This window comes from Dermacentor silvarum, chromosome 4 (assembly GCF_013339745.2).
Source record: "Dermacentor silvarum isolate Dsil-2018 chromosome 4, BIME_Dsil_1.4, whole genome shotgun sequence".
Classification (NCBI taxonomy): domain Eukaryota; kingdom Metazoa; phylum Arthropoda; class Arachnida; order Ixodida; family Ixodidae; genus Dermacentor; species Dermacentor silvarum.
Window position 1 is genome coordinate 183,488,263 of NC_051157.2, and position 27,266 is coordinate 183,515,528.

General features: G+C 48.8%; 1 protein-coding gene and 1 long non-coding RNA gene across 3 annotated transcripts in view; one reads left to right on the top strand and one right to left on the bottom strand.

Annotated features, from left to right (window-relative positions):
- LOC119450833 (uncharacterized) overlaps positions 1–10,909 on the top strand; it is a 36,885-nt gene extending 25,976 nt beyond the window's left edge. For both annotated transcript variants that reach the window (XM_037714326.2, XM_037714327.2), the window contains exon 4: positions 9,983–10,909. In XM_037714326.2, coding sequence (XP_037570254.1) covers positions 9,983–10,909 — 927 coding nt within the window. The remainder of the gene's footprint in view (positions 1–9,982) is intronic.
- Positions 10,910–25,267: 14,358 nt separating this feature from the next.
- On the bottom strand, positions 25,268–26,932 carry LOC119450834 (uncharacterized). The gene is made up of 2 exons (XR_005191518.2): positions 26,633–26,932; positions 25,268–25,988 (listed from the first exon to the last, which is right to left on the bottom strand). It is a non-coding gene; the product is annotated as an uncharacterized LOC119450834 (long non-coding RNA).
- Between the last annotated feature and the right edge of the window lie 334 nt (positions 26,933–27,266).

Here is a 27,266-nt window from a genome sequence, read left to right on the forward strand (position 1 = left end):
TTCCACTGCTGGCATGATCGTTATGCGCACCCACATTAGGTGTTCCTCTTAAGCTGTGTGCATATACCACTGCCCTGGTGAGCGTCAAACTCCTTTCTTTGGATGCTGACCAACGCAGACGGTTTTCCTCCAGTCTGATCACATGCAGCGTCAGCGTGCGACACCTGTAATGGTGATAGCATGCATGCCAGCATTCGAGATGCCTTCAGTGCAATGCTAGACCTTGCTATCACTTTCGATGCTTTGCCTTCAGGTGAAACTGCTAATTTTTTAATAACGACCACTGCCTCTTTGTCTCGCTTCTTTTCTAGCTGTGCAGCACATATGCAGGGGTGGTTTTGAATGCCTTGCTTTTCAGAGGAAGCCACGATTTGTTCGCACTGTGGCCATCAATCTGTGCACTGCAGGCCCCATGGGTTTGCCATTGTAAGGAACGAAGCGACTGCACATCCGCCAGTTGTGGTTTATTGAACCAACTAGTCAAAGATTGCGCTAGCGCGAGCCTTCACCTCACGCGTTCTCTCCTCTTCGTCGTCTTCAGTTTTATCACACTCCCACGGCCGCATTGCACGTGTGCGCCTCCAGGAGGTAAAGCCGCTGTATAGGACGTCGCACTTGCTGGCCGTTCGATAGTAGTATCAGGAAGGACCACGCAATACCGTCTCTTCCTTGAAACGCCTTAACGGCGCGGCCCGTCTTCCATGCCATAGGTGGAGTGTTTATGTCCTCGACGACGACAACATCGTCGGGCTTTAATTTTGATGACGGCACAGGCTTGCTGTGGTGAGCAGCACGCAGAAAAAGAAGGTATTCCTTCTTCACTGCTTCCGAAGCCTGCGAAGCAGCTGTTCCCGATGCCGAGCTCGTCATCAAAGGTCAGGCACATCAGCATTAAGAGCAGGGTTTTCTTGTTCTGTTTGCAAAGTGATGAGACGCTTGCCGACTAAGAAGTGTGAGGGCGTCAGAACTTCTGTGGATGTGACGTCATCCTCCAAGTAGGTGAGCGGATGGCAGTTAACTGCCACCTCAACTTCAGCAAGCACAGTGAGTAGCTCGTTGTAGCTCAAGCTGCTCCGTCCCAGGCAACGCTTCAGTGCATCCTTAATTGTGCGGATTACACACTCCCAGAAGCCTCCCCACCACGGTGCACATTCAGCAATAAAGCGCCATTGGATTCGGTGAGAGCTGGCATAGTCTTGAACATTGTCTTTGAAAAGGGAGCACAAATGCTTGGCGCTGCAGCGGAATGTTTTCGCGTTGTCAGAGTGTACGATAGCAGGAATTCCACGTCATGCTGCAAAGCGTCTGAAGGCTAGCAAAAATGGTTGCGCTGTCATATCTGTGGTCAGCTCCAGGTGTACTGCCCTCGTCACAGCACAAGAAAAAACAACGATGTACACTTTTATAGTGGATGGTAATTCAGCACAATAGAGTGGCCCGCAGAAGTCAATTCCCACCACTTAAAACGGTGTTGCTTCACTAATTCTTTCCCTTGGCAAGGCAAGGGGCAGCTTCAGGAAGTAGGCGCCGTCGGCAGCATGCTAAGCACGCTTTCAGAGCGCGCTTCACTGTGTGATGCCCCTTAAGGATCCAAAAGCGTTCCCGAAAGTCCAGTAGGGTGAGTTGAACTCCTCTATGTAGGAGTCTTGCATGTGTTGCATCAACCAAAAGGTGTGGTGAACCGCTGATCTGCGGGAAGCAAGATCGGATGCTTCAATTCCTCTCGGTCGTTAAGCTGCTGCAGTCAGCCTCCTACACGAAGTAGTCTGTCACGGTCGAGAAACGGCTGTAGCGTCAGCACACTGGAGGTGTTGGGAACTCGTCCTTCCTCCAAGGCCGTGACTTCGATTGCGAATGCGGAGTGTTGGACAAGCCTCAACCAATACATCTCCGCCTGGTGCAACTCCGACGCTGTAAGTGGTCCAGTACAAGATGGCGTGTTCTGTGAAGCGTTCCGACGAAACCGCATGATCTAAGCCGTTACTCGGAGTAATAGGGAGAGGCGTCCAAAGCTTGCAACCTCAAGCAGTGGCTCGTGTGGGGGCGAAGGGGGTGCCACTACTGCGGTGGGGCAAGCGGATATCTCTTCACTGGTCTCGCTAGAAAGGGCCTCTGGTGAAGGAGCAGAACAAATATTCGCAGGCCATTGCAAATGTGGCTGTGACAACCACGTAGGACCGGTCCACCAGCAAAACTTGCGCGTCAATAGCTGGGCTGCTACTCCACGCCTGAGCAAGTCTGCTGAGTTGTCGGTGCCTGCGCAGTGTCTTCAAGAATACCCCGAAGTCTAGCGTTGGATTTCGAGAACACGGTTTCTCACGAAAGTCTCCCATCGTTTCGCGTCCTGACAGCCCTGACAGCTGGATGTTTCTGGAATTCCTCGGAGGTAGTTCCAAAGCCTGGCAGCCAACAGGTACGCAAGCAGCTCTAGGCGTGGCAGCGAGGTAGTCTTCAGCGGTGCGACCCTGCACTTCGCTCATGAGCAGCTGAACCTTAAATGTTCCTCCTCTGATCTCGTAGCGCATGTAGACGGCTACGCCGTATGCCAGTGGGCTTGCATCGCAGAACAGGTGAAGTTCAAATGGTGGAATCTGTCGCGGAGTGTGACAGATGACGCAGCGTGGAATTCGCAGCAAGGAGAGCCTCGGTAGCTCGGATGTCTAGCCCTCCCACTGTTTCTCGACGTCTGCCGGTAATGGCTCATCCCACGGTGAGTTCCTACGCCACAGCTGCTGGAACAATAATTTCGCTCGAATGATGAATGGAACCATGAGACCTAAAGGATCATAGATTCTTGCGAATGACTGCAGAACTGGTGCGTTTCGTGGCTGAGTGCGCAGCGACATACTCGGAAACAGCTTTGGTGGTAAGCATGATATCGTCAGCTTCGCGGTCCCATACTAAGCGAAGCAACTTTGTTGTTGCTTTGGCTTCTCCAATGTTGTCGAGAGAAGTGTTGTCCTTGAGGAATTGACAGCAAAGAACGCTGGAGTTGGAGCACCACTTTCTCAACTCCATACTTGCATCTGCTAAGATGGCTAATGCAGCACGGTAGATTTCGAGGGCCTCTTCTTCAGTGGAAGCTCCTATGACGAGGTCGTCCATGTAGAATGATGTCTTTAAGCGTGTAGCTATTATTGGCCGAGTTTGAAGTGATGCCTGCAAAGTAGCAGAGATAAGGAAAGGGCTAGACAACGCTCCGAAGGGCACACGAGTCATTCGACAATGGAAGGTATTTTCCCCTCGTCACCGGGCAGGCGGTCGACCCATAGAAAGCGGAGAGCGTCGCGGTCTTCAGGTCGAATTGAAATTTGAAGGAAAGCCTTCCGGGATGTCCGCTGTCAGGATAATTGGGTCCATCCTGAACTGTACCAGCAACAAGAGCTCAGCACCAAGTTTCACCCCTTTGCCCAAGATGTCGTTGAGGGATGACTCGCCACGTTCATGGGAAGAGGCGTCAAACACTACGCGTATCTTTGTAGTGATAGCTTCCCGACGGATGACTGCATGGTGCGGAAGGTAGTAAACCGTCGCTTCGGGTTCTCGAGAGGTGTCGATACGTTCTGCGTGACCTTCTTTGAAGTACTCACTGATGGTGCGGTCATACTCCTGGAGTAGCTCCTGTTGTCCTTCGAAGCGCTGAAGCTGGCGTCTGAGTCAGTTTTCGGCGACACTTCGATTGGTTCTAGTCAATTTTCCCTGGTGCCTTATCATGAGAGGAACCACTTAGCGTCCTGCTTCCTTGTGCACGTACTGTGTGAACTGAGTCACTGACGCTTGGTCACAAACACCGGCGGTATCCTGAGGGTCAATGATCCCTATTGCATCGAGTCGCCACATCTCCGTCGGGTCAGCAATGTCATGTGCGGCTTGCCCATTCTGCGCACACGCAAGGAATAGGGCAGATACGCTGGAGTTCCAATTAGGCAAGGCATTGGCGGGCCTTACTGGGTAGACGCCTTGCACCAGCCAACCGAAGACCGTCTCAACCGCGCATAGATCACTGCTTAGACGTTCTATTCTTCCGGTCACTATGCGCCAATAGTAATCTGACCCTATAAGGACACTGATTGTCGGTATCGGCCGATCGCCCAGTCGATTCTCATATGCGACAAGCATCTTGCGTTCACGCAACTGTGCGAAGAGATCTTGTCCGATGGCTGGAGTCTTCACGGTGTAGACTTCCGGTACCTCCAACGCGTCAACGGTGACGTTGCGGGAGTCGAACCGACGTATGAAGTTCGAGCTTAACGCTTCGACAGCTGTAAGGGCGGGAACACTTAGAAGTGCCAAACCTCCAGAGAGAGAGGTCTTCTGTCCCGAGGGAAGGCAGGTTGAGCCTTTTGGGCAGGTCGCGTCGAATAAAGGTTCTCTGGCTGCCGGTGTCAAGCAGTAGTTGAACTAACATGGAATTGTGTTTTCCGGACGCCCAAACTGTGGCCGTTTGCATCAAGACAGGTGCAGACGTATCACTACTAGCTGGAGCACTTGTCACTGGCGGCTTGACACTTTTCTTTGGATCATGGTGGACAAGTGGATCACTGCTCTCCGGAGACGGGTAGTTGCGATCTTGGTTCCATATGGCGCAAAGTACGGAAAAGTGACGTTTCGAGTATAACTTGCACTTGAGCCACGCGGCGTTGCGGCACATTCGTGCTCAATGGTCCTCTCTGCCACATTTAAAACAACAGTTCTTTCCAGCAAGCCGGCGTCTGATCTCGTGGGCTGACAATGTGGCGTGACCACACCTTTATGGTGTGGTCACGGTTATCGCACAGTACACAGCAGGGATGCTCGTTCGATGCAGATCCTGCGGCCAAGGCTAATGCTGACGGTACTGGCGATGGTAGACAAGGTTGGCATTGCCCTTGTCCCGCGGAGGTAGTTTTCGGTAGGCACCTTGCACGGGAAGCCTGGCTCTCTTCTCTGCTCTCGACTTGCACCTGCAGGAACTTCATGACCTTTCGCACCTCCTCTTGCCGCGACCTCGGAGTAACCCCGTCATCGGGCTCAGTCTCCTTCATGCGTTGATGGTAGAGAATAGCGATATCTTCGGGAAGCGATCGCATAAGGACGCGATGAAGGATAACCGCGTATTCTGACGCTGGAACCCCGAGGCTGTCGAGGCAGCTTGTACGAAAGTGCACCTCTTCGTAGAGTTCCCGCAGCTGCGATACTTGAGAAGAACGATCAAGTGGGTGCGATGGCAAGTAAACAGTCGATGTGGTCGTCAACGAGGGCGGTATGACGGCCGAACCTCTCTCGGAGCATTTTCACTGCTACAGCGTAGTTTGCTTCCGCCAGACGCACACCTTCAATTGCATGCTTCGCTGTGCCGGTTAAGTAGGATCTTAAGTACGAAAATTTCTCGATGTTAGAGAGCTTGCGGTTGTTATGGATCGTGGCCTCGAAATGTTCCCAGAAGCCCTGCCACTCGCGAAGTTCACCGGAGAAAACGGGTACCTGTAGTTTCGATAGGGCAACTCGGTGTAACGGTGCTCGGGAACTTGCTTGAGTGGAGACACCTTGGGTGGCGGTTTCGCTTAGAACGCCCTGTGTGGCGCTGTCTCCGGCTCTTGCAGCAGAATTCAGAATGAAGCGGACCCGGCTCATGGTGTTGCGGATCTTGTCGTGGTACTCCAGAGCAACAGTGGCTTCCGCCTCATACTCGTCACCGTCGTCCATGAGGTCGGCAAGTCGTCTCGTTGAGCGCTGCTAGCGCCGAGTCCTTGTCCTGCAGGTCATCCAAAATAACTTGCAGGTCGGATGGCAAAGGATGCTTGGCTTGTAGCGCTTCGGTAGCGGACGAGATGAGCCGTGTAGCAGCGGCTCGAAGTATGCCTCTGCTGCGTCTCAGTCGATTCATCGTCGGTGCAGGACGCCAGTCGTCTCCCGGGTTTCACGGCAGCATAAATGTAAGGAACGAAGCGACTGCACGTCCGCCGGTTGTGGTTTATTGAACCAACTGGTCAAAGATGGCGCTAGCGCGAGCCTTCGCCTCACGCATTCTCTCCTCTTAGTCGTCTTCAGTTTTCATCAGGGATGGAAGCCCTGTGAATAGGTTGCTACCTAGCTGGTTTGATGCTGGCCAGCTGATGCTACCTAGTTGATCTTTAGAAAAGAGCAGGATCTTTTATTTGAATTCACAGCTGTTTTGGCAGCATGCATTGGTGTAATTCTTCGCAAACAGTCGTCACTGCATGATCTGGGCAGTGTGCTTGTCTATTTGTTACGCCCAAACCTTGCAAGGGGCCCATTCATCATCATAAGCCTATTTTTTAATCTACTGGCAGGATGAAGGCCTCTCCCAGCAATCTCCAGTTACCCTGCTGTTGCGCTAGCTGCTTCCAACTTGCACCTGCAAATTTCCTTATTTCATCACCCCATCAAATTTTTTTTCTGTCTAGACTGTGCTTTCCATTCCTTGGCACCCACTCTGTAACCGTTATGGTCCACCGGTTATCTGCCCTGTACCTTACATGGCCTGCCCAGCTCCATCTTTCCCCCCCTAATGCCAACTACAATATTGCCTAACCCCGTTTGCTCTCTGATCGCCGTTCATAATCGCGTCGATAGCGGCCGCGGTTTCCTCTGCAGCGGTTGCGGCAAACAGTTGCTTCGGTTTGACTCGGTGCAAAGCTGTCAAGGACGAAGAGCACCGGCTACATCGTGATAGATGTGCGATCTGTTGGCGATCAGCTTACTGGCGAAAAAATAATCGGGATGTGCACGCAGTAGTGCAAAGCGTGTCGCAATGATGGCGCGCGGCCGTGGCCATGCTGCGAAGGAAGTCACGAGGCATCGATCGCCACTGCAAGAGCCAACCAGTCACGAGATGACGAGAATTTCAGCTTCCGCACTGCTTTTGTGCGAAATAGCAAAAGGATTTGCTCATCCATTCCCCTAATAGAAGTGTGTTAACGTAGTAAGCATGTGCTTATTGTTTTCTGGATACCCTGGTAATTCGGCATTCGGTTAATTCGAACTTTTTTTTCCCATCCCGTGAAATTCGAATTAATTAGCTTTTACTGTAATATGTGATATACTATTCGAACTATTCGATTCGAAATTATTCGACCAAATCACTATTCGCTTCGAATTTGCTTCGAACCTCAAAATCATTATTCGCCCATCCCTAGTTACGCCTAACATTTCTCGCTCATTGTGCAGTTCTTAAAGGGCTGCTAAACCACCCTGAGGTCAAAATTTAGTTGTGGTGTTGCAGTTGTGCGCGAGTCTACAATGAACACGTAGCCGCGAGAATTTTCCGAAATGGTGCCGTAATAGCGGAGTGCCGTGATATGATGCCGTGATAACCAAAATACAGCCCTCGCTCGTTTCGCTCTTTCTTTCGCTACTCTCCTTGTCAGCTGGTCTCTCCTCCTCGCCGAGTGCTCCTCCAAATGTCACGTGACATTCCTCGTCGCCAACGCGCATCTCAAAACACTGTCCACTTCCGGTTAAGGCACGTCTGCGCTAGCGGCAAATATACCGACAGGTGAACCGACCTCCAGTGCCGTAGAACGTCTGCCACACGAGAGGTGTCCAAAGTATATGGCAGTTCAGCCGGCGCACCGCCCGCAGCACGATCGACGCGCCAATCGATGACGCGCGAAGCTGCGAGCCTTCGCCGCCGGCGACGAAAACATCAGCTGCAGCTTCTGTTCCAAGCAAAATTATTTCCGCTAGATAAAGCGATACTTAAATTATACATTTTATGAAAAACAATATCCACTGATGAATAATAAACTTGAACAGAATAATAAACTTGAACTTAAACGTTTAACATGAACGAGAGCTCCAATACTTGTCAAGCTCAGCTGCAGCGCACAGCTACCGACGGGAGACGACCGGCTCGGCTGTACTCGTATCACAGCGGACGGCGCTCCTAATAGTATAAGCGTATTTTTCTTCTTTGTGTACGATTATTGCGAAGAGCGCCAACAACAATAGTCGTTGGTTCTTGCTCGACCAAACGACATCGTCGACCCGGTTGACATCACCAGATGCACCCTGGTGACATCGTGACGACTGCTGGGGATACCGGAAAGGCCAGGAGAGGATGGCATTGTTTCTTTTTTTTTTATTTTGTGGCGCGCCCACGGAGCGTAGCACTGCAGCATTTGGCATCGTTGATTGTGACGCCATTCTGAACTCGATGCACGTGTTTACTTGAAATGTTAAAAAAATATCTGAGGTGGGTTTGGGGGCCCTTTAACTTGTTCTCAAGCTTCTTTGTTAACCTCGAAATTTCTGCCCCGTATGTTAGCACCGGTAGAAGTCAATGATTGCACACTTTTCTTTTCAATGGAAGTCGTAACCTCCTAGTCAGGATTTCGTAATCCCTACTGTTTGCACTCCAACCATATTTTTATTATGTAAATTTCCTTTTAATGATCAGGGTCCCCTGTGAGTAATAGACCTAGATAAACGCACTCCTGCATAGACTCTAGAGGCTGACTGGCAATCACGAATTCTTGTTCCTTCACCTGGCTATTGTCTTCTTCATATTAATCTTCAACCCTACTCTTACATTAAAAGGCCTCTTAAAAACCTCTTAGTAGTTAGAAATAATCCAGTACGCTCCATTGTAATGCTCCAGCAGAATCAAGGTGTGGCCTTTGGGAGTGTTGATAATAATATTGGCTTACTTCCATCAATAAAAGGTTGACTGGAGGGAGTGAGAATAAATGCAACTTTCTGCTTGATGAAGTTTTCCACCGCTGTACGTCAGGTGGAGGCTGGGGGCAACAACTAACATTATGCAACACTGTAATTTGCACACGACTAAAATTAATATCCACACACAACAGCAAGAAAAGGTGGCAAAGTGCAAATTTCATATCCTTTAACAAAATTACCTGTATTTGCTGGAATGTAACGCAACTGCAATTGTAATGCGAGGGTCAACTTTTCAGTCTGTGAAATGAAAAAAATAAAACCGCGAGTGTAAAGCGAGATGAACAAAAAGATAAATGGTGCCTTTATTCAAGGAATCAATTCGGCAACGGGTTCTCTTCACTCATCATCGTGTCTGAGAAGGAGACGGAGCTGTCCTTGGGCGGTATTTGTAAGTGATCACTTTGGGAGATAGTTTCACTTTCGCGAAATTTCGCGTGACTCAGCACCGAAAGTGTTCCCGGCAAGTGTTTCTGGTGCAGTGCCAAGCTCATAATCAGTGTCAAAAGCGCTGTCGGCCAAATACGGTGCCGAAACGAGCCAAGTCTTGCGAAAGTGAAACTTTCCGAAAGTTATCGCCCGAGAATCAAATCATCCATGTTGTCGAGCTCATTTGAGATGAAGTACTTCTTAAAAGACCGCACAACCATTTGATTTAGGGACAGTGCCAGGCCACTACGAGACCCTTCCGATCTGCCCCGCATTTACTAAGGGCCTTCCATTGGTGCCACTATCCTAGAATCTTCGACTCATTCACATTAAACCGCCGAGCCGCAGCGGAGTTTCCCAGCTCCTTCGCCATCAAAATTACTCGTTTCTTGAAGCGGCCATCATAACCGAACGCTCTGCGTCTCCATAACATTGCGAATGAACTTATTCAAAGAACGAAAGGGCACAGGGTAGTGCAACACCGTCACCATACCAAAAGACCAGCGACACGACAGTGAAACTGGCATCGATTGCAACAAGGAAGAAGCTTTGACTTCGATTGACTTGTCTATGGATTGAATCAAGACGTAAAGGTTGCCAATGTAACGTTAAAAACCTCGAGATTTAGAATATTTGTTTAAAAATTGCAAATTTCGCCATTATTCGAATGTAACGTAAGGGTCAAGTGCAAGCAATGAAAATCATGAAAATAACTCTCGTTACAATCAGGTAAATATGGTACTTGTGAAATAGCAATGATTCAAAAGCAGGTAAATACATTACCGGGTGTACACTGGTGAATGTAGGTTCGTGGATGTGTAAGATCTGCTAAGTTAGAATCAGACAATCACGTGCCTTCTCTTTTCTGCTGCAGGTTATCGAGGGGCTGCAGTCCATTCTACCCTGCTACCGCAAGCTGTTCTGCGATGCCCTGAGGAACAGCACTTGTCTGACCGTGCTTCGGCTAAGCAAGTGCGAGCTGACGGGACCTGTGGTGCGAAGCGTCATTGCTGCCATAGGTGGGGCTGAGTACCTGGAGGAGCTGTCCTGGGACTGGTGCAAGTTTACCACTGGCAATGTCCGTGCGGCCGAGGATGCCCTTTCGAGCTACATCGTCAAGACAAAGTCACTCCGCACCCTCAATGTGGCACATGCGCCGCTGTTTCGAGAGTCATCTGCACTCATCGAGGCCCTGGTGAAGAACACGAGCATCATCAAGCTCATTGTGGGCTGCTCAGTCTTGAATCAGGGTCAACGTAGTGAATTTCGCCGCTATCTTGCTACCAACAGGACAGTGACAAATTTAATCATCTGCAGTGACCACTGCAGGAGTGCTCCGGATGTAGGGGAAGTCTTCAAGGCACTCACTGAGAACTCAACTTTGGAGGTGCTCACAATTGAACACTTTGAGCTGGACCCGATTGTTGCCATGCAATTTGCCAGGGTGTTCTGCTTTAACACCACGCTGCGCGAGGTTGGCTTTCCCCACTGCACGTGGGACTACCAGTTCGTAAGAGAGAAAGAAGACATCCAGAGACAACGCATGATGTATGCCCTGGCGGCCAGGCTGGGAAGAGACTGGCGGGTTGGGCCTCTAGTGAAGGCACTGCAGAAGACATCATCGTTGCAAAAGCTTGTCCTCGCTGGGTGCTTCACCAACGACGAGACCCGGCAGCTTCTGGAAGCAGCTGCCAAATGCTCTTCTCTGCAACATCTTACCTTCGACTCGGTCATGATGCTGTCTGTAGAGACGTTCTACCAGATGGTGCAGGAGACAGGTGCTGCTGGAAGGTCAGACTAGGCACGTGCCATTCGCTGCCTGCGGCTTTTGTGGCCGGGCTGCAGTCCGGCAGCGACCTTGTGAGCATGGGCCACCACAAGTTCTTTCATCTGAACACGCCAGCATTCCGTGAGATCGCAGCTGCCCTTGTGCTGCACGACCGTGTCACTGCGCTGGAGCTACGACTCGACACCTGGGACGACGACTTTGTCGAGGAAGACGCGTCCACCATTGCCACCTATCTGTCCAAGACCACTGCCCTGAAGGAAATCTATATGAAGTTCAGCAACTTCAACCAGGATGCTCACCTTATTATTGAGGGCCTCTCCAAGAACAAGACGATAGAAAAGCTTGGAATTGAGGACTGGCTTGTGCGCAGGAAGGACATTAAGAAACTGTGCGCCTGGCTGGTGGACAGCAGGACAGTGTACCACCTTGTTTACCTGTGTGCCCAGTACGAAGCATGCAAGGTGCTCATTGAAGACCTGGCTGACCTGCTTGAGGACAGCTACACTCTCACGTACATCCGTGTTGTGGAGTATCCCTCCAACTTTCAGAACTGGCAGGCTGTGAAACACTTCAGGCGGCGCAACTTGTCACTCGTTGAGTGTGCTGCTCACTTTGTGCTGGGCTCGACATTGAAGCGGGCGGCTGCCGCTTACGAAGCTGTGTCGTGGCACCCTCAGCTACCGTCCAAAGTCCAAGAGCTGACACCACTGAGACCCTCAGAAGTGAGTCAGAAACTGCTAGAATGCAATCGCCTCGTGCGGATGCAATTCTGGCAGCTTGCAGGCATTGTGAAGGAGGAACTTGTGTGTCACGAAAGAGTTGATGGTCGGATGCAGATTGACAATCTGGTTCTCGACGCGTGGTTGCATGTTCGAGAGTTCTTGAGCATCAGCGACGTCCTAGACGAGACGGGAGAGAAGCGGAGGCTGCCACGCAAGCGGAAACGGAGATAGCAGTGACCCTGCTGCAGGCAGCAGAATCAGCTTTCTTGTGACATGTCATGTCTTTGTTTCACTTGACTTTGAAAGTGTCCCAGCTACTGCACAAAGCTAAGTCAAGCAAAGCTGTGGCCACCTAGGAACTATTTGTGTTAATAGGAGGGTTCTGCCTCACATGTGTCTCTGATCACAAGACACTGCAACTGGCAGTCTTGTACAGTGCTGTATGTGGCTTTGGATTGGGAGGAATTGTTGATTAACTCTTTCGTTACTGCAAGAAATGGGCTCATTTTCGGAGCTTTTATGTTATAGCATGTTATTTCAAGATTTACTGTACCTACTCGATTGTAACGCGAGTTCTTTTTCCAGATTTTTGTTACCTGAAGTTGATCCTCACGTTACAGTCAAATACCGAAATTCAAGTTGTCTAAAAAGTGCAATGATGCACCCAATTCTAATCAATGAGTGAAATGTATGAGTGAAAGCGTGCGTGGGACACGTGCTTTCACGAAGAGTGAATGCACGGCGGAGAGCAAACGCGGTGTCTTCAGTCGTGCAAAGGGCCGTGGGGTGATGGGAGGGAGGGAGCGGAGGCGCTGTTCATCTGCGGCACCAAATGCGTATCTTGAGACCGGGCTCATGGAGAACTGGCAACTCAATCTCCCACGCGAAAGGAGGAAAGCCTGAAGGGCAGCGCGGGCGGGAGGGGGCGTGGCTTCTACTCTGCCATCAACTGCGTACTTGTACTTTGCACGGCTATAGGCTGTCGCGCGCATCGTATCTTGAGAGTTACTTGAAAGCGATCTACACACGGGTCTTACCTTTGTATGCGCTGTGCTTTCATCGCTTGGTTTCCGTTGAAGCGATAGACCGCACGAACCTTCGGTCGCTGGTGCTGCCGCGCTCGATCACGCCAGTGCTTTGACGGTGGTTGTCTGCGGTCATCGAGTGTCATCTACTCATGTTTGCTTGTGCGCGCTGACACCATGCTTGTTAGCGAATGTGTTCAAGCGAATGTGTTCAAGTTTATGCAGCCGATAAAGCTACAGTGCAGACTGCTTATAATGTAAGTCGCCGGAGTCTCAAATATCCGCACTATAAGCAGTACCGCACTATAACCAAAACAACTATTTTGTGGTGATAATGGACACTCCAGGCGCATTTCAGCCGTCGCTGTCACCGTGCTCTAGGTTCCGTATTCGCTTACTAAATGAATTAACAAGCACGGTGTCACGTGCGCACAAGCAAACATGAACACATCTCGCTCGTTGACCGTGCAAACGAACTGTCAAAACGCTTCAGTGACGAAGCGCAGCGAACGCATTGACCTTCTTGCTATCATGCCTCTCGCTTCAATGCGACCAATAAGCGGCGACCAATAAGCAGCGAAAACACGGCGCGCGGCAGACTTTCCCCATCGCAGATTGCTTTCAAGATAGGGCCAAAGCGATCGTATCGCCGCAGTGGATCGTCGCAGATTACGTCCTGCTTGGGTCCACTGAAACCGTTCCTCATTGCTTTGCTGGCGAAAATCCTCTCCTTCTGTGTGCGCCAGTCCCGAACGCAAGTTTTGGATTCTCCGAACACCCGTGATGCAGCATGATTTCCATCCGTCTCCGTACACATGATCGCTTTCCTTTTAAATGCGGCATCATAATGAACTCTGTACTTCATGCTGATATAGCAGACGCAGAGATCATGAAGACAGACGATAAACTATTGCCTAAGCACGTCTACTGCAACACATGGAGGAAGCTACGGTAGCTAGGCTCGATGTGCGTGCGAGGCGGCCATTTTGAAATGCCGACGGCTATGTGGTAACGCAGATTTAGGGTCGTACTCGATTCTAATGCGCACGCAATTTTCGGACCTGTTTCACCGGGAAAAAATTGCGCATTAGATTCGAGTAAATATGGTATTTGTGGCTTGAGGGGAGCAGTTTGCCGTCTAGGTTGACTGCCGAACTTCCAGGCAGTCGCACTATAACCGTTATTTCGTGTCCCGCAACTGCACTATAAGTCGATACGCACATACATAGAGTGCTATGGGAAAATTAACGGGAGTCTGAAAATACCGTATTATATCTGGTCCTGCACTATAAGCGGTTATGTTATAAGTGGTCTGTACTGTACTATCCTTACTCCGTATAGCTCTCTACTAATTTGCTATTGCAATTTATGCATCACCTTTTGGGTGAAACTGCAACTTTTTCATGCATCCGGTGGTCTCGTGTTACTTTAGCGGTTTTCTTTTTTTTGTTTGTTTCTTTTTTTTGTTGGATGCAACAAAAAGTCACCTCTCACGTTACTTTCGCAGTTTTATTTTTTCTTGATGGACGCAATGAAAAGTCACCCCTAGCGTTACAATCGCGGTCGCGTTACAATCGAGTAAATACGGTAGTTATTGCAATGTATACTGCGATGCATAAAATTGTAGCCTGATCACTGTTGTTTTTTATGGATGCTATAGTAGCAATAATTGCTCTGATAATTTTTGAGAATGCTTGTGAAACTTCAAAGAAGCACCTTACTATTTTTGTTATAATTACTGATTGTGCTAAATATCTGGAATATACAAAATGTGCACCTGTTCCTCGTTCCCAACTTTTGTAAGTCAGATCATGCGAAATAATTATTGTGAAGATTTGTAGACGTTAATACTAGCCATAGTGATGCCCGTGCTATGCAGGAGAGCAGTAGCTTTGCAGATGTGAGAACGGGTAGGTTCCTGGTGTACAGGGAGCATTTGTATTTGCTCACTGCAGCAGGCACGTGGTTTATTTTTTTGTGAATTCATTAGGCTCCCGAATCATGCAGCTGCCTCCTCATACTTGATTATTGCATTCAAACAGCAGGGGTGGGACGCCTGCACCAATTGCGGCATTTTAGGTACAAATGCAGATTCTTGCGCCAAACACAGAAAATTGACCGAAACGGCGCCACGCTGCACCAGAGCGGCTTTGGTATGTGTGTTCTGGCAGTGGCCGCAAACAGCGAATGGATTCGTTCTCCTGAAAGAGTGCAGCTGTCCACATTCCGCAGACCACATGACGGCGCCTCCCACACAGTCTCTCCTGATTTTCAGACTTATAACACTGGACGTTTCGGTGCTTCTAGCAAGTGTCAGGTGCGCGCACTCCCGGCTGTTGTCACTGTTGTTGGAACGGCCAGGGTGGCTGTATTTAGAGTGTACTAGAATACGGTTGAGTGGGCTGAGTGGCGCGGTGCTCCCTAGCTGAGGCACAAAAAACAAAAAGTAGGCTGAGTACACCGTGAACGAACTAGATATTAGGGAGGCGCCCGCTGCAGTGGGTTCAGCGGGCAGGCAAATCTGTCCCTAGGGCCAGTAAACCGTAAAACTATTCCAATCTGTTTTTATGCCCATATGGGCGATGACTGAGCCATTTTGACGCATCGCGATAGGCTAATGGCGGATTTGGAATAAAAGGTCGCAGTTCTGCCCGAAAGGCGAAGCATTGATTGCGACAGCAAATTGGTATACAGCTATATGAAGTAACAGTAGTACAGTAGTTTTATTGGCCGTATAAACTTGTTAACATTCGCTTACTAACTAAATTAATGAGCATGGTGTCATGTGCGCACAAGCAAACATGAACACATATCACTCGCTGTCTAAACGCTGGAGGGAGGAAGCGCGGCAGCAGCAAGCGAATGAATTGACCTTCGTGCTGCCTCTCGCTTCAACGTGAACTAAGCGGCGAAAACCCAGCATGCACAAAGCTATGAGCACGTGCACTCTGTCCCCATCGCAAATCGCTATCAAGATAGGGCCCGTGCTGCGACACCATATGCAGCAGCCGCCGGAGAACGACCCCTCCCCCCACGGTGCCTTGAGCACGACTGAAGACGGCGTGCTTCCTCCCCGCTTTCCTCTCTTGCCCGCGCGAGGTTGAGCCGCCGCCGTCGGCTCACCCTTGCATGCTTTCTGTCGCTGGCAACGATGTTATCCCCCGTGGACTTTATACGAAACATCACGGTGACGACGACGGAAGAAATGCGTCTGGAGTGTCACTATAATTGCTATCGCAATAAAGACAGATTGGAGTAGTTTTACGTTATTCCAGCCCAGGGTTGATTGCAGCTCTCTGCATCTGCGGTGACATATGGTGACCCAGAAATTAATGTAACACGTTGATTGGACCGCATAATTTGAGAACATTTTCTGCTATCATCATGGGCGTCGGCGCTGGAATGTATAGTTCAGTTGTAGTTCCACCAATGTTTCTGGCTTTACAGGAAAACAGGCGCCGTGCCGCTGCTCAACCCACTCTTCCATATTCTAGTACGCTATAGCTACAAAGCGTGCTTCTACTACGCGCTTTGTGTTGCTTTATTCTCTTTTTCGTCGTGGTTTGGAAGTGCGCTGCCATATTCCATTATTCCACCAAAATTCAGATTGGCCTGCTCCAAAATGAAATTTACTCTGTGCTAAGCTGCTCCAGAATGAAATTTGTTTGCTCCAAAACACAATTTTACTTGCTCCAAAAATTGCTCCAAAATGACTTTGGGCAGTCCCACACTTGAAACAGCTTTTCTGTGTAAGCAAGGTGGTCTAGTGTGCGTTCAACTCGCACTGGAGCCTCGAAGTGCTTTGTTCAGTTCCTGTACAGTGCTGTACAGAAATGTGGTGTGTTGCACAATATTGTACAGTAAGAAATAAGGTCAGTGTTCAAAATGTTAGAGATAGGACAGCTAGTCAAGCTTTGGTCGAATTTCGGTCTAAAATCGACTGCATGCTTTTGTGCGAGTGGAAATACCGACACGACAGGAACAATTGCCCATAATAATGTTTACATATGCTGTCGGAGTGCTGACGGATAAAACCAACCCACAGTGGGAGAAATAAGGTTGCACTTGATCTTACTGGAACGGTCACAAAATAACACGCACTCCGGCATCTACTGTTTTTTGAGACATCGTGAGAACAGCCTATACGTCGAATCATAAAATTGACAACCTGAGCGCAGCTTCTGTGTCTTTCATTTAAAAATTATGTTGCCGAGTCGACCACAGCGCAAATTTTGTCTTTCTTATTGAAGAAATGCTAGGAGCACTGGAGGCTTGTTTCGACGCAACCCGCAGTCAAAGTTATATTTTTCCAGACTCCCTAATGCGAAGACGACGCTCGAGCAGCTCTGGCAGCTCTGAGAGCAGCTCTGGCTCCGAAAGTCTTGACGTTTTTCGGTGGGACGTTTCCTTGCTACCACCTGGAAACCAACATCACTGGATCCGCGAAGTGCTCCGCTCTCCAAGGACACCACTTTTTCGGAGATTGGACCTTTTTTCGGGAATTACGACCAAGAAACCACTTGCACCTCGTAGCGGCCCCGCTAACCCTAACGATAAGTTGGGCGGCGGTGGCGACGCCGGTGAACACGCGCTCGACGCCGGCGGCTTAGACCCCGACAGCTGACTCCGGTGCAGCGGGAGCCTCTACATCGACCCACGACATCCCACGAGGGCCCTGCGGTGATGAAGGTATGGATGTATCCGGCCCTTATGCCAACCGCATGTCGACCCTTCCCGATAGAGATTCCAACTTCCAAAATGGCAGCGCTCGTTCAGCAGCACTGCATGACACTGAGGCGGAAACGGGATGGGAGAAAGTCTTGTCACTACGTGAGAAGAAACGGCAGGCGAGGGAGCGCAAGAACGCGCCAGGAGAAGGCACCTCGTCGCACTTAACCGACAAACTAGAGCAAACGACGACACCGACCACGCAGGAGGCGTCTGCCACCGCTACCGCGTCAAGATCTGAAAGTGGTTATCCGCCCGCATCAGGGCTTACCCCTTAAGAACATCAGCAGCCAAGGGCTGGCCCGGGCCGTCGTGGAGGCATGCCAAAACAAAATACGAAGTGACAATTTCATCCTACGTATCAAACCAGGATCGAACATCGCCGTTGTGTCGACACTGGAGAAAGAGGACGCACGGACTATGCAGAACATAAAAACGCTGAACATTAATGGACGACCCCATCCCGTTAATGCGTACGTAACGACTGGAGAAGGTGCAGTACGAGGCGTAGTGCACGGAATCGAACCCCACACGTCACCGGCAGTTTTAAAGGCAAACCTCCAGATCCGCACCCAAGGAGTGGAGGTAGTGGAAGCCCGAATGCTCGGCGACTCCCAAAGTGCAGTGATTACTTTCTTCGGAAACGTAATACCGAGATACGTATACTACTACGGTGGAGAGAAGGCCTGCCATTCGTACCGTAACGCAACTGAGGTGTGCAAAACCTGCTGCAGCGTAGGCCATCGAACGGATGTGTGCCCACAACCGGACTTGGCTGTGTGCCGCGTGTGCGGGTTACAGGACCCACCGGAAGGACACGAGTGCAGCCCGAAATGCGCTGCCTGTGGGGAGGATCACACCACGGGTGACCGCAGCTGCCGAACACGACTTAAACCTGTGCGACTTTCAAAGAAGACTCCGCTAGCCAAGCGCACACCACGGTGGTTTGCCAGCGAGGATGAGGACTCTGAACTAGAGGCCTACCCAGGACTCTGGTCTGAACATCGACGCAGCTGTTCCCGTTCGAGGTCGAGGGAGCGGACCTGGTCCGGGCAACCTGTAGTGCAACCACGACCAAGGTCCCAGTCGCGACCGGGAAACCAACAGCAGCAACATCCCATCCAGATGGAAGACAGCGCCAAGGCCGCAAAGGCCCCGCTGGCACAGAGCAAGTCACAACATAATCAGGTGAGCTGGGCACAAGTCGCGTCTCACACTGCCAAACCAAACTCTCCCAAAAAGGCGCCGACGCCCATTACACAGAACCCCGAATATCTCAAAATAGTGGAGGAGAACCGTGCCCTCAAGAGTAGCTTGGCGGAACTCAGAGCCGAGTTTGAGGCATTTAGTAGATCGGTTGCTCACAACAATACAAATGCACACACACAGGCCGACACAGACAGGTGATCACAGCGACAGCGCACACACAGGCTGAAACTAGCTCGCCGACGACGACGCTAGACCAGGTAGCCCAAAATGTGCAGAGACTATTCGCTGAGATTCACACGCTCAAACGACATGTCGATGACTCTATTGCGTCAGTTCACGCGGGACTCCGCAAGCGCACGAGCGAAAGCCCGGGAGCGCCGACACGGGGACTAAAGGGTATGGATGCGACTGACAGCGATAGTGCCATCCATGGCTAAACTAGGAACACGTGTCGCAGAAAGTCTTGAGGTGTGGCAGTGGAACTGCTGCACGTTTTCGTACTAAACACGCTAATTTCATACAATATATGGAGTCGGTGCCTATTCCTCCGGATATCATTTGCTTGCAAGAAATAGGAAAGCACAAGAGAAATCTTAAAGGGTACGACTTGCACACCCATCCCGATTACCCACAGGTCGCCACTTTCGTCAAAAAGGATGTCGCGCTAAGTGTAGAATAGATTCATGGGGAGATTATACAACATCAAATATCACGATACGGCCACATAAGCGCGGCAAGCCGAAAACAGTGATTGTAAACATATATAGCCCTCCCAGAGACAGACTGGCGGACTTTGAGGATGTGGTTTCCGCAGCGATGCGTTTAGCGTCTAGGTGGGACAGAGTATTGGTTTTAGGGGAATTCAATGCGCAACACTCCGAATGGGGATACGCGGCAGACTCTCCGAAAGGAAAATTTGCTAGATTTGACGGAGAGGTACGATTTAACCCTGTTAACTCGTCTTGATGAACCCACCAGAATTGGCAATAGCGTCTCGAAAGATACCTCGCCGGACTTGACCTTTACGAACCAAGCGGATGAGATAACGTGGACAAATCTAGGGGACAACCTTAGAAGTGACCACTATATCCTCAGCCTTTCGGTAAACTCGTCCCGTATAAGACGCAAGGTTGGGCAGGCCGCACTGACAGATTGGATGAAATATCGCAATCGCCAGGGCAGCACAGGTCCGATAACGAACGTCGGAATCTGGACGCAGCGGCTTCTCAACACGCTGGTGGGTGTGACGAAGGTTGTAGACACAACGTGAGACACCCCGGTAGTGGACAGGCACCTGCTACATTTATGGGAGGCCCGCCGTAGCCTCGCCAAGAGATGGAAAAGGCAGAGGTTAAACAGGAAGCTTAAAATCCGCATTGCTCAGTTAGCTCAGGAGGCGAACACGTACGCACAGGAATTATGCGACGGTAACTGGCGCCAGCTCTGCGATTCCTTTAGGAGGACCCTCAGTACCAAAAATACATGGCACATTCTCCGCAGCATGATGAATCCCGGGGGAACCAAGACGGCAGCGCACATGACGCTCAAGCTACTGGAGAATGAATTCAAGGTCAACGACGAGGAACTCATTGATCACTTAAAGCATATTTATATAGGTACGAATTCCAAAGAGGCGAGCCAATGCGGTAGCTATACGGGGCCGGAACAACCGAATCTAGACGCGCCGATAACTACGGCGGAGGTTTATGCCGCGGCGCAGTCCTTCAAAAGAAACACGGCGCCAGGGCCCGATCAGATTACTAACGCCATGATTCGAAACTTGAGCGACGAAACCATAGAGCAGTTAACTGAATACTTTAACGAGAATGTATGGGTGGATCAGGGAGAACTAGCTGCTGAATGGAGGGAAGCAAAAATCATCCTTATTCCAAAACCGGGGAAGCCCCCGAGATATTCGAAACCTATGACCTATATCGCTAACATCGTGTGCCGGAAAGCTCTTTGAAAAGGTGATACAGACCCGGTTATCGCGCTACATAGAAAGCAACAATTTTTTTCCCACAAACATGTTCGGATTTCGTCCAGATGTGTCGGCACAGGATGTTTTTCTGATGCTTCAGCGGGACGTTCTGCACCCGGTAAGGGGTTCTGAAGACAGCATTGTGCTTGCTCTCGACGTAAAAAAGGCATTTGATACGATTTCCCACGATGCAATACTGGAAGGACTAAAAGCAGTAGGTTGCGGGACGCGCATTTACCAGTATGTACGCAGCTTTCTGAGAAACCCTACAGCCACCATCAGTCTGGGCTCAACTAGGTCAAAACCCTTTGCAGTTCCCGATCGAGGAACCCCACAAGGGTCCATACTCTCCCCTCTCCTATTTAATCTGGGAATGCGTAAACTCGCACTAGAGTTGGATGCGAAGCAAGCCCTAGGGAGCGCCATTTACGCTGACGATATTACGCTGTGGGCAAATCGGGGATCCTACGGGGATAAGCAGGAGCTTCTCCAGTGGGCCATCCAACAGGTCGAGATCTTCACGCAAGGGGCCGGCATGACATGTGCCCCAGAGAAGTCCGAATTTATTCGTATAAGAGCGAAGTACACGAGACGAGAAAATCGTCCGAGTTTCTAAATTTTCTTGGACGGGGGGCGTGTAAGAGAGGTGGATAAACTCCGCATCCTGGGATTATGGATCCAACAAACGGCTGGAGTAGCGCACATGCTCCGCCTCCTCAAAGATAGTACACAAAACGTAGCCAAGATGATCCGTAGGGTTACGCGAACCCGCGAGGGCTTCTCAGAAGAAACAATCCGACTGGTACACACCTTTGTCATCAGTAGGATAACGTATGCACTCCCCTTCCAAAGCATTACCAAGCAGGAGCTCAAACAGCTTGAAGTGATCATTTGGCGGGCATTTAAAGCTGCTCTAGGACTCCCAGAAAATACCAGTACAGAACGTTTAGACAAATTAGGAATCCACAATACCTTTGAGGAATATGCGACGGCCACCCTCATCGCGCAAAAGGAACGGCTGTGCACATCAACGCAGGGTCGGGCCATATTAACCAAACTGGGCTTTGCCCTCCGCCCCCCAGTTCAGTGCAGATGACCCAGGAAGTCGGGCAGCACATAATAGTGTCCCCAATTCCGAAGAATATGAGTCCGAGATATCATGTAGGGCGCCGGAAGGCCCGAGCGAGAACCTTGCACCAGAGATTTAAAGGACAACCGGACGTGTACTACAGACGCGAGTCAAACGGACAGGGACAAGTATACGGTGATAGCCACGAACCAAAATCGTGTGATAGCTGCATCGGTCAGGGCAAAATCTACCAGCACAGCAGAAGCCGCAGCGATTGCACTTGCAATTAGGGACGCGGAGAATAGGGACGTATCTGCTGCCATACTCACGGACTCGCAAACAGCCTGCCGCCTGTATCTCTCCGGGACGGCGCCGCGCTTAGTACTAAAAATTCTAGGCAGTCAAATTACCGGATTCCACAACCTCACTTGGTGCCCCGCACACGACGGCATGGAGGGCAACACAAGGGTGGACCGGCTAGCTCGCGTACTAAGCATCTGAGCTGCGGACTGACCCAGTGACGAGCCTCCTCCTGCACCGCGCGACATCCTCGAACACCAAAGACAGGAGCGGAGGCAATATGGACGCCCTCATCCTAAGTTAAACAGTCAACAGGCGAGGAATTGGCGCCGACTTCAAACACACACATACCCAAACCTACATACACTTAGCCGTATTCACCAAGCACGATACACTGACGAATGCCCGTGGTGTGGGGACACGCCAACGTTACCGCACATCACGTGGATATGCCCAAACAGACCGAAACATATAAACTCCACACTACTAAAAACACAAGATTTTAACAGGCAGTGGGAGGCGCGGCTTGCGGACGAGGACCAGGACAGCCAACTGGTTCTCCTGGACCAAGCCCAGCGAACCGCTCGTGTCAGTGGAGCCCTGGACTAGGGGCCCCAACCACGGGACCTAAAATTTCATTTAATCATTAAAGTTTTATTGCGATAGCAATTATATGGACACTCAAAAGCAGATTTCTGCCGTCGCCGTGAGGTTCCGTATGACGTCATTTGGAGAAGAAATCGTCGCCGTGCGCCGAACGCTGTATGTGCGAGTGAAAGGGTGCGAGGGGCGCGTCTTTCACGGGGAGTGAACGCACGGCGGAGAACAAACGCGCGTTCTGCGCCGTGCTCGCTTAAGGGCTGCAGAAGTAGGCGTTTCTTTTCTCCTTTACAATCACCATATATGTAGAGCAAACGCGCCTTCTTCCGACGTGCGAGAGGCCGTGGGGGAGGGAAGGGAGGCGACGTTTAGCTGCGGCACGAAGTGCCTATTTATATCAGAGGCTCCGGCAACAGTCACCAACGCCGCACGCATTTTGAGCGAACGCGGGCAAAACGCCGATGGCGTCGACAACAGTTCTGCGTGTTGCTGATGCTGCTGCATGTCCAAGTTTATACAGCTGATAAAGCTAATATCATTACTCCGTATAGCTCTCTACAAGTTTGCTATCGCAATTGATGCTTCGCCTTTCAGGTGAAACTGCGACAACTTTTTTCTCTCTCTCTCCCTAATGCGCCAAAAATGGTAAACTTTGACAAATGACACATGGTGCAGGATGCTGCTAGTAAAAGAATTCCAATGAAAAAATTTAACAATGCGTAGAAACATCGTCAATCAAATTGATCAATTTGTATAGGCACTGTAACGAAAGAGTTAAAAAAATAGTGTTTGTCTCCTACTAACCGTGGCAACGATCTTAACATTGGCATGATTAGAGGGCATCATTAGCATTATTAGTGTATTGCACACACAACCTTGATATGCTGTCTATCACGCCAATTTTTCGACAATAAGAAAAAGGCCTGCAATCTTATTTTTCCAGCTTTCTAGGCTTTATTTGTTTTTAAGCGTAGATATGCAGACATTGTGACAATACTCTTAACATGCAAAGGTATTTCCATTGTTGGGACTCTGTACCTTAAGTTTCCCATGTGCTCTGCTCAGTCTGTTATGCTGCAGAGTAGAAAGAAGACTTTTGTCACGTTCACTAGAAAACTGGCAGTCACATGTTCAACAACCGTACTGTTTTTTCATTCCGTGGATTAATCTGTGAAACAGACTCCATGCAACAGCAAAAATGGCACTGCCATGCCCAGTTCCTGTACAATTAGTGTACAGAGCTGACTGCGACAGTGGTGTGCAACTATTGGCTTGGCCATTCATTGACTGGTTCATTCGGTATTTTAGTATTCATCACATCCGTGGTTAGGCAGATGCTGATCGTCTTGGAAATGTTGTGGAAACTACGTTCACTGCAAACCAGTGACGTTGCAGTCAGGCGCAGATGCTGGCATTGTTCGTGTAGCATTTGTGCAGAGAATGAGCTCGATAGCTGCAAATTATGCTGATAATAAGAGTGGGGTGGTGGTGTGATGTTTGGCGGTGGCTGGACACATGCACCAGAATAGGAGAGGTGATATCAACTGCAATACAGGCAGGCAGACAAAGTGTTGTTGAATGAGCCATATTCTTCTGGTGCAGTAAGAGGTCCCTCCAAATAGCTCGCAGCTTGCTCTTTCACCGAGACTTGTCGATGTCACAGGAGCACCTCTGACCTCCTTCAACCTCCTTGAGTATCTGTGATGTCTGCGGGCCTTAGCTTGAGAGAAGCTGTTATAAAACACATGAGCATTCAGTATTCATAGTGCCAAAGCCAGAAATGCAGTATCATTTGATGTGCTGTTGCTGTGGAGTATGTCTGAGCCATGGAGGATTAGTGGCACTGTGTATTGATGTGCTAAGCTCAGTGGGATGTGCAAGGGTCAAGTCATTGCTTTCGCGGATGAAAGAATGACGTATCTATATTGCATTTTCTTTGCAAATCGTAACATATGCACTCATTTAATCTGCTTACTTCACATCTTTGTGTTTATTCATGGGAAGGAATGGACAGTGTGCAGTTATTGATTTTCATTACTACTAGTCTTGTTGAGACCAATGCAGGTGAGCATAATATGCAAGGTGAATCAACTCGATAGAGTGTGTGGATTCTATAAATTCTTAGGCGTTTTTTTTTTCATAAGAACCTGTCAAGGAATACTCATATTACTCACCTGAAATTAAAACTATCCAGAGTAATGGGAGCATTATAGAAAATAAGAAATCTAATTGCCAGGAAATTCAGAGCAATTTTTTACTTTTCAATGATCAATTCTCATTTATTATTGTCTCCTGATATGGGGTACCGGTACTGCTTCAAATATGGCATTTTATTGCACAAAAAAAGTGAATTAGAGCTTTAGAATGTTTAAAACATAGCGAAAGCACGCAGTCTTTCCAAGACTGCCAAGGAATATCGAGGGTAGACCAGCTTTACAAACGCAAGCTTGCGACCTACATGCATACATAAATAAAAAAAGACCGTCAAAGTTTTGAACTATCGTTCATGGCAATGAATCGGAATTTTGATCTTGGAACTATAAAATACAGAGTACCAAAACTGTTAACAAACTACGGTGAACAAAGTCTAAAATATCAAATACCTAAACTTTTGAACGAGAATAAGGATCTTATCACAATAATTGAACGGCACTCGTCAGTAGCTGCTTTTAAGGGTGCTTTAACCGAAGCAATTCTTCTGTAAAGTTATTCATTGTTGTTTTAAACATACCCTTTCCTTTTTTTTCTTTTTTTGCAACAGATCTATTTTTTGGGGTCATATTATTTGTTCCTCGTGTGCAATTGTGCCTGTGTGTCGCAAGATAAGACGTGGATACTGTCAGTGTTCTGTTTACTGTTTGTTTGCTGCTTTCTATGCACATTTTTTTTCTATGTGAGTAGATATTAAATATGTTCCTGATTTGTATATTTCTATGCACACTTTTTCTTTTTCTATGCGAGTAGATATTGAAATATGTTCTTGATTTGTATATTTCTATGCACATTTTTTTTCTTTTTCTATGTGAGTAGATATTGAAATATGTTCTTGATTTGTATATTTCTATGCACATTTTTTTTCTTTTTATATGTGAGTAGATATTGAAACATGTTCTTGATTTGTATATTTCTATGCACACTTTTTCTTTTTCTATGCGAGTAGATATTGAAATATGTTCTTGATTTGTATATTTCTATGCACATTTTTTTTTTCTATGTGAGTAGATATTGAAATATGTTCTTGATTTGTGTAACGCTGTTTCCTCCGTGTACAGTTTGTATAGGGCCCCGGACCCAGTCATTTGCAAGGAAGCACCTTTGTCCGGGACCCTTTGGTTTCTTGTATAAGGAAACTAGAATGAAATTAAAGAAAAGAAAAAGAAAAAAATTCAAACATCTTAATGTAAGAATAGTAGGACCACATACGGAAATAAACTTCCAACTGACATAAAAAGGCAACCTTCTACACCCTGTGAAAGAGGATGTACTGGGAAGCTGTTGCCGACATTACACAAGTGCCACCACCGCAAGGCATTGCATCGTTGAGATCAATGTAGTTTCCACGACCTCGTTCGCGCCCTTTCTGTTGGTGCTTCGACGCCACATTGCACGTTCGCGGCATCCATACGCTCGTGCTTAACCCACATTCACGAAGTGAACGTCACTGTAATTTTTCGAGTCTTGCCCCGATGTCAATTACGGTCACAGCCCACACTGCGCGACCGGTGCAATAGACAGAGCACCCAGTCATCAAGGACAGTTACATTGTGTGCACATGTTCGTCACGCGCACACGCAGGTGTGCCAGAGTGCAGCATATATCCTCGTTCTAGTAGACCGTCCGCCTGGGGCAAGTGCGTTATTTAACTAATTTAATTTCTAAAAGTAATGTGCATCACAAAATTTGTAAAGTAGGACTTGCACAACCTGCAGACATGACAGCATCGGATTGTAATTTGAACATACGAGAATTCTGTTACATGGGAACTTAAAATTACACCAGCTCTGGAGATGAAAATTTTTCTTTGTCGATGCAACGGTGTACACGCACAAGCGCAGAAAACTTGCCAGGGTAGCCATATACAGCTTCGCTGTAAAAGGCAACGTTCTACATCCTTATTCTACTAACAGAAACATACACTAAAAAAAGCAGTGACAAAATAAGTACCATATAAACCGGAATGTAAGTAGTACTAATAACTCCATATTTTCTTGAAAAAGCCAGGCTAAAGTTGCCCGTCTTATTTAGCAACCCTGCATATATAGGTGTTATTCTGGACGCTATCAAATTCTGCCATACTGTCAGATTTGGTAATGGTGGCATCTTGAGCCAATCGGAAAGACCCAGCAGGCTGCTATGGCCTCTGATTGGCTCAAAATGTCGCCATTACCAAATTTGACAATGTAAAGAACAACAACCCTGGACGTTGTCAAATTACGCCATGTTGTCGAATTTGATATAATGGCAGCATTTTGAGCCAATCGGAGAGGCCCATAGGGCTGCTACGGCCTCTCTGGTTGGCTCGAACTGCCACCACTACAGGGCCAAATTTGACATGGCAGAATGCGAGAATGTCCAGAATAGCACCCCATGTTGATGAACGCACAGTCGAAGCCATGTCTATGTCCAAATGTTATTACTGCTATTTTGTTTTGTTTCCTGATCGCTTTGTCTTCCTGTGTGCGCTTTTGCTTCCTATGTGATTTATCTGGTGAGTGATGAGTAGCAGGCATGCAGA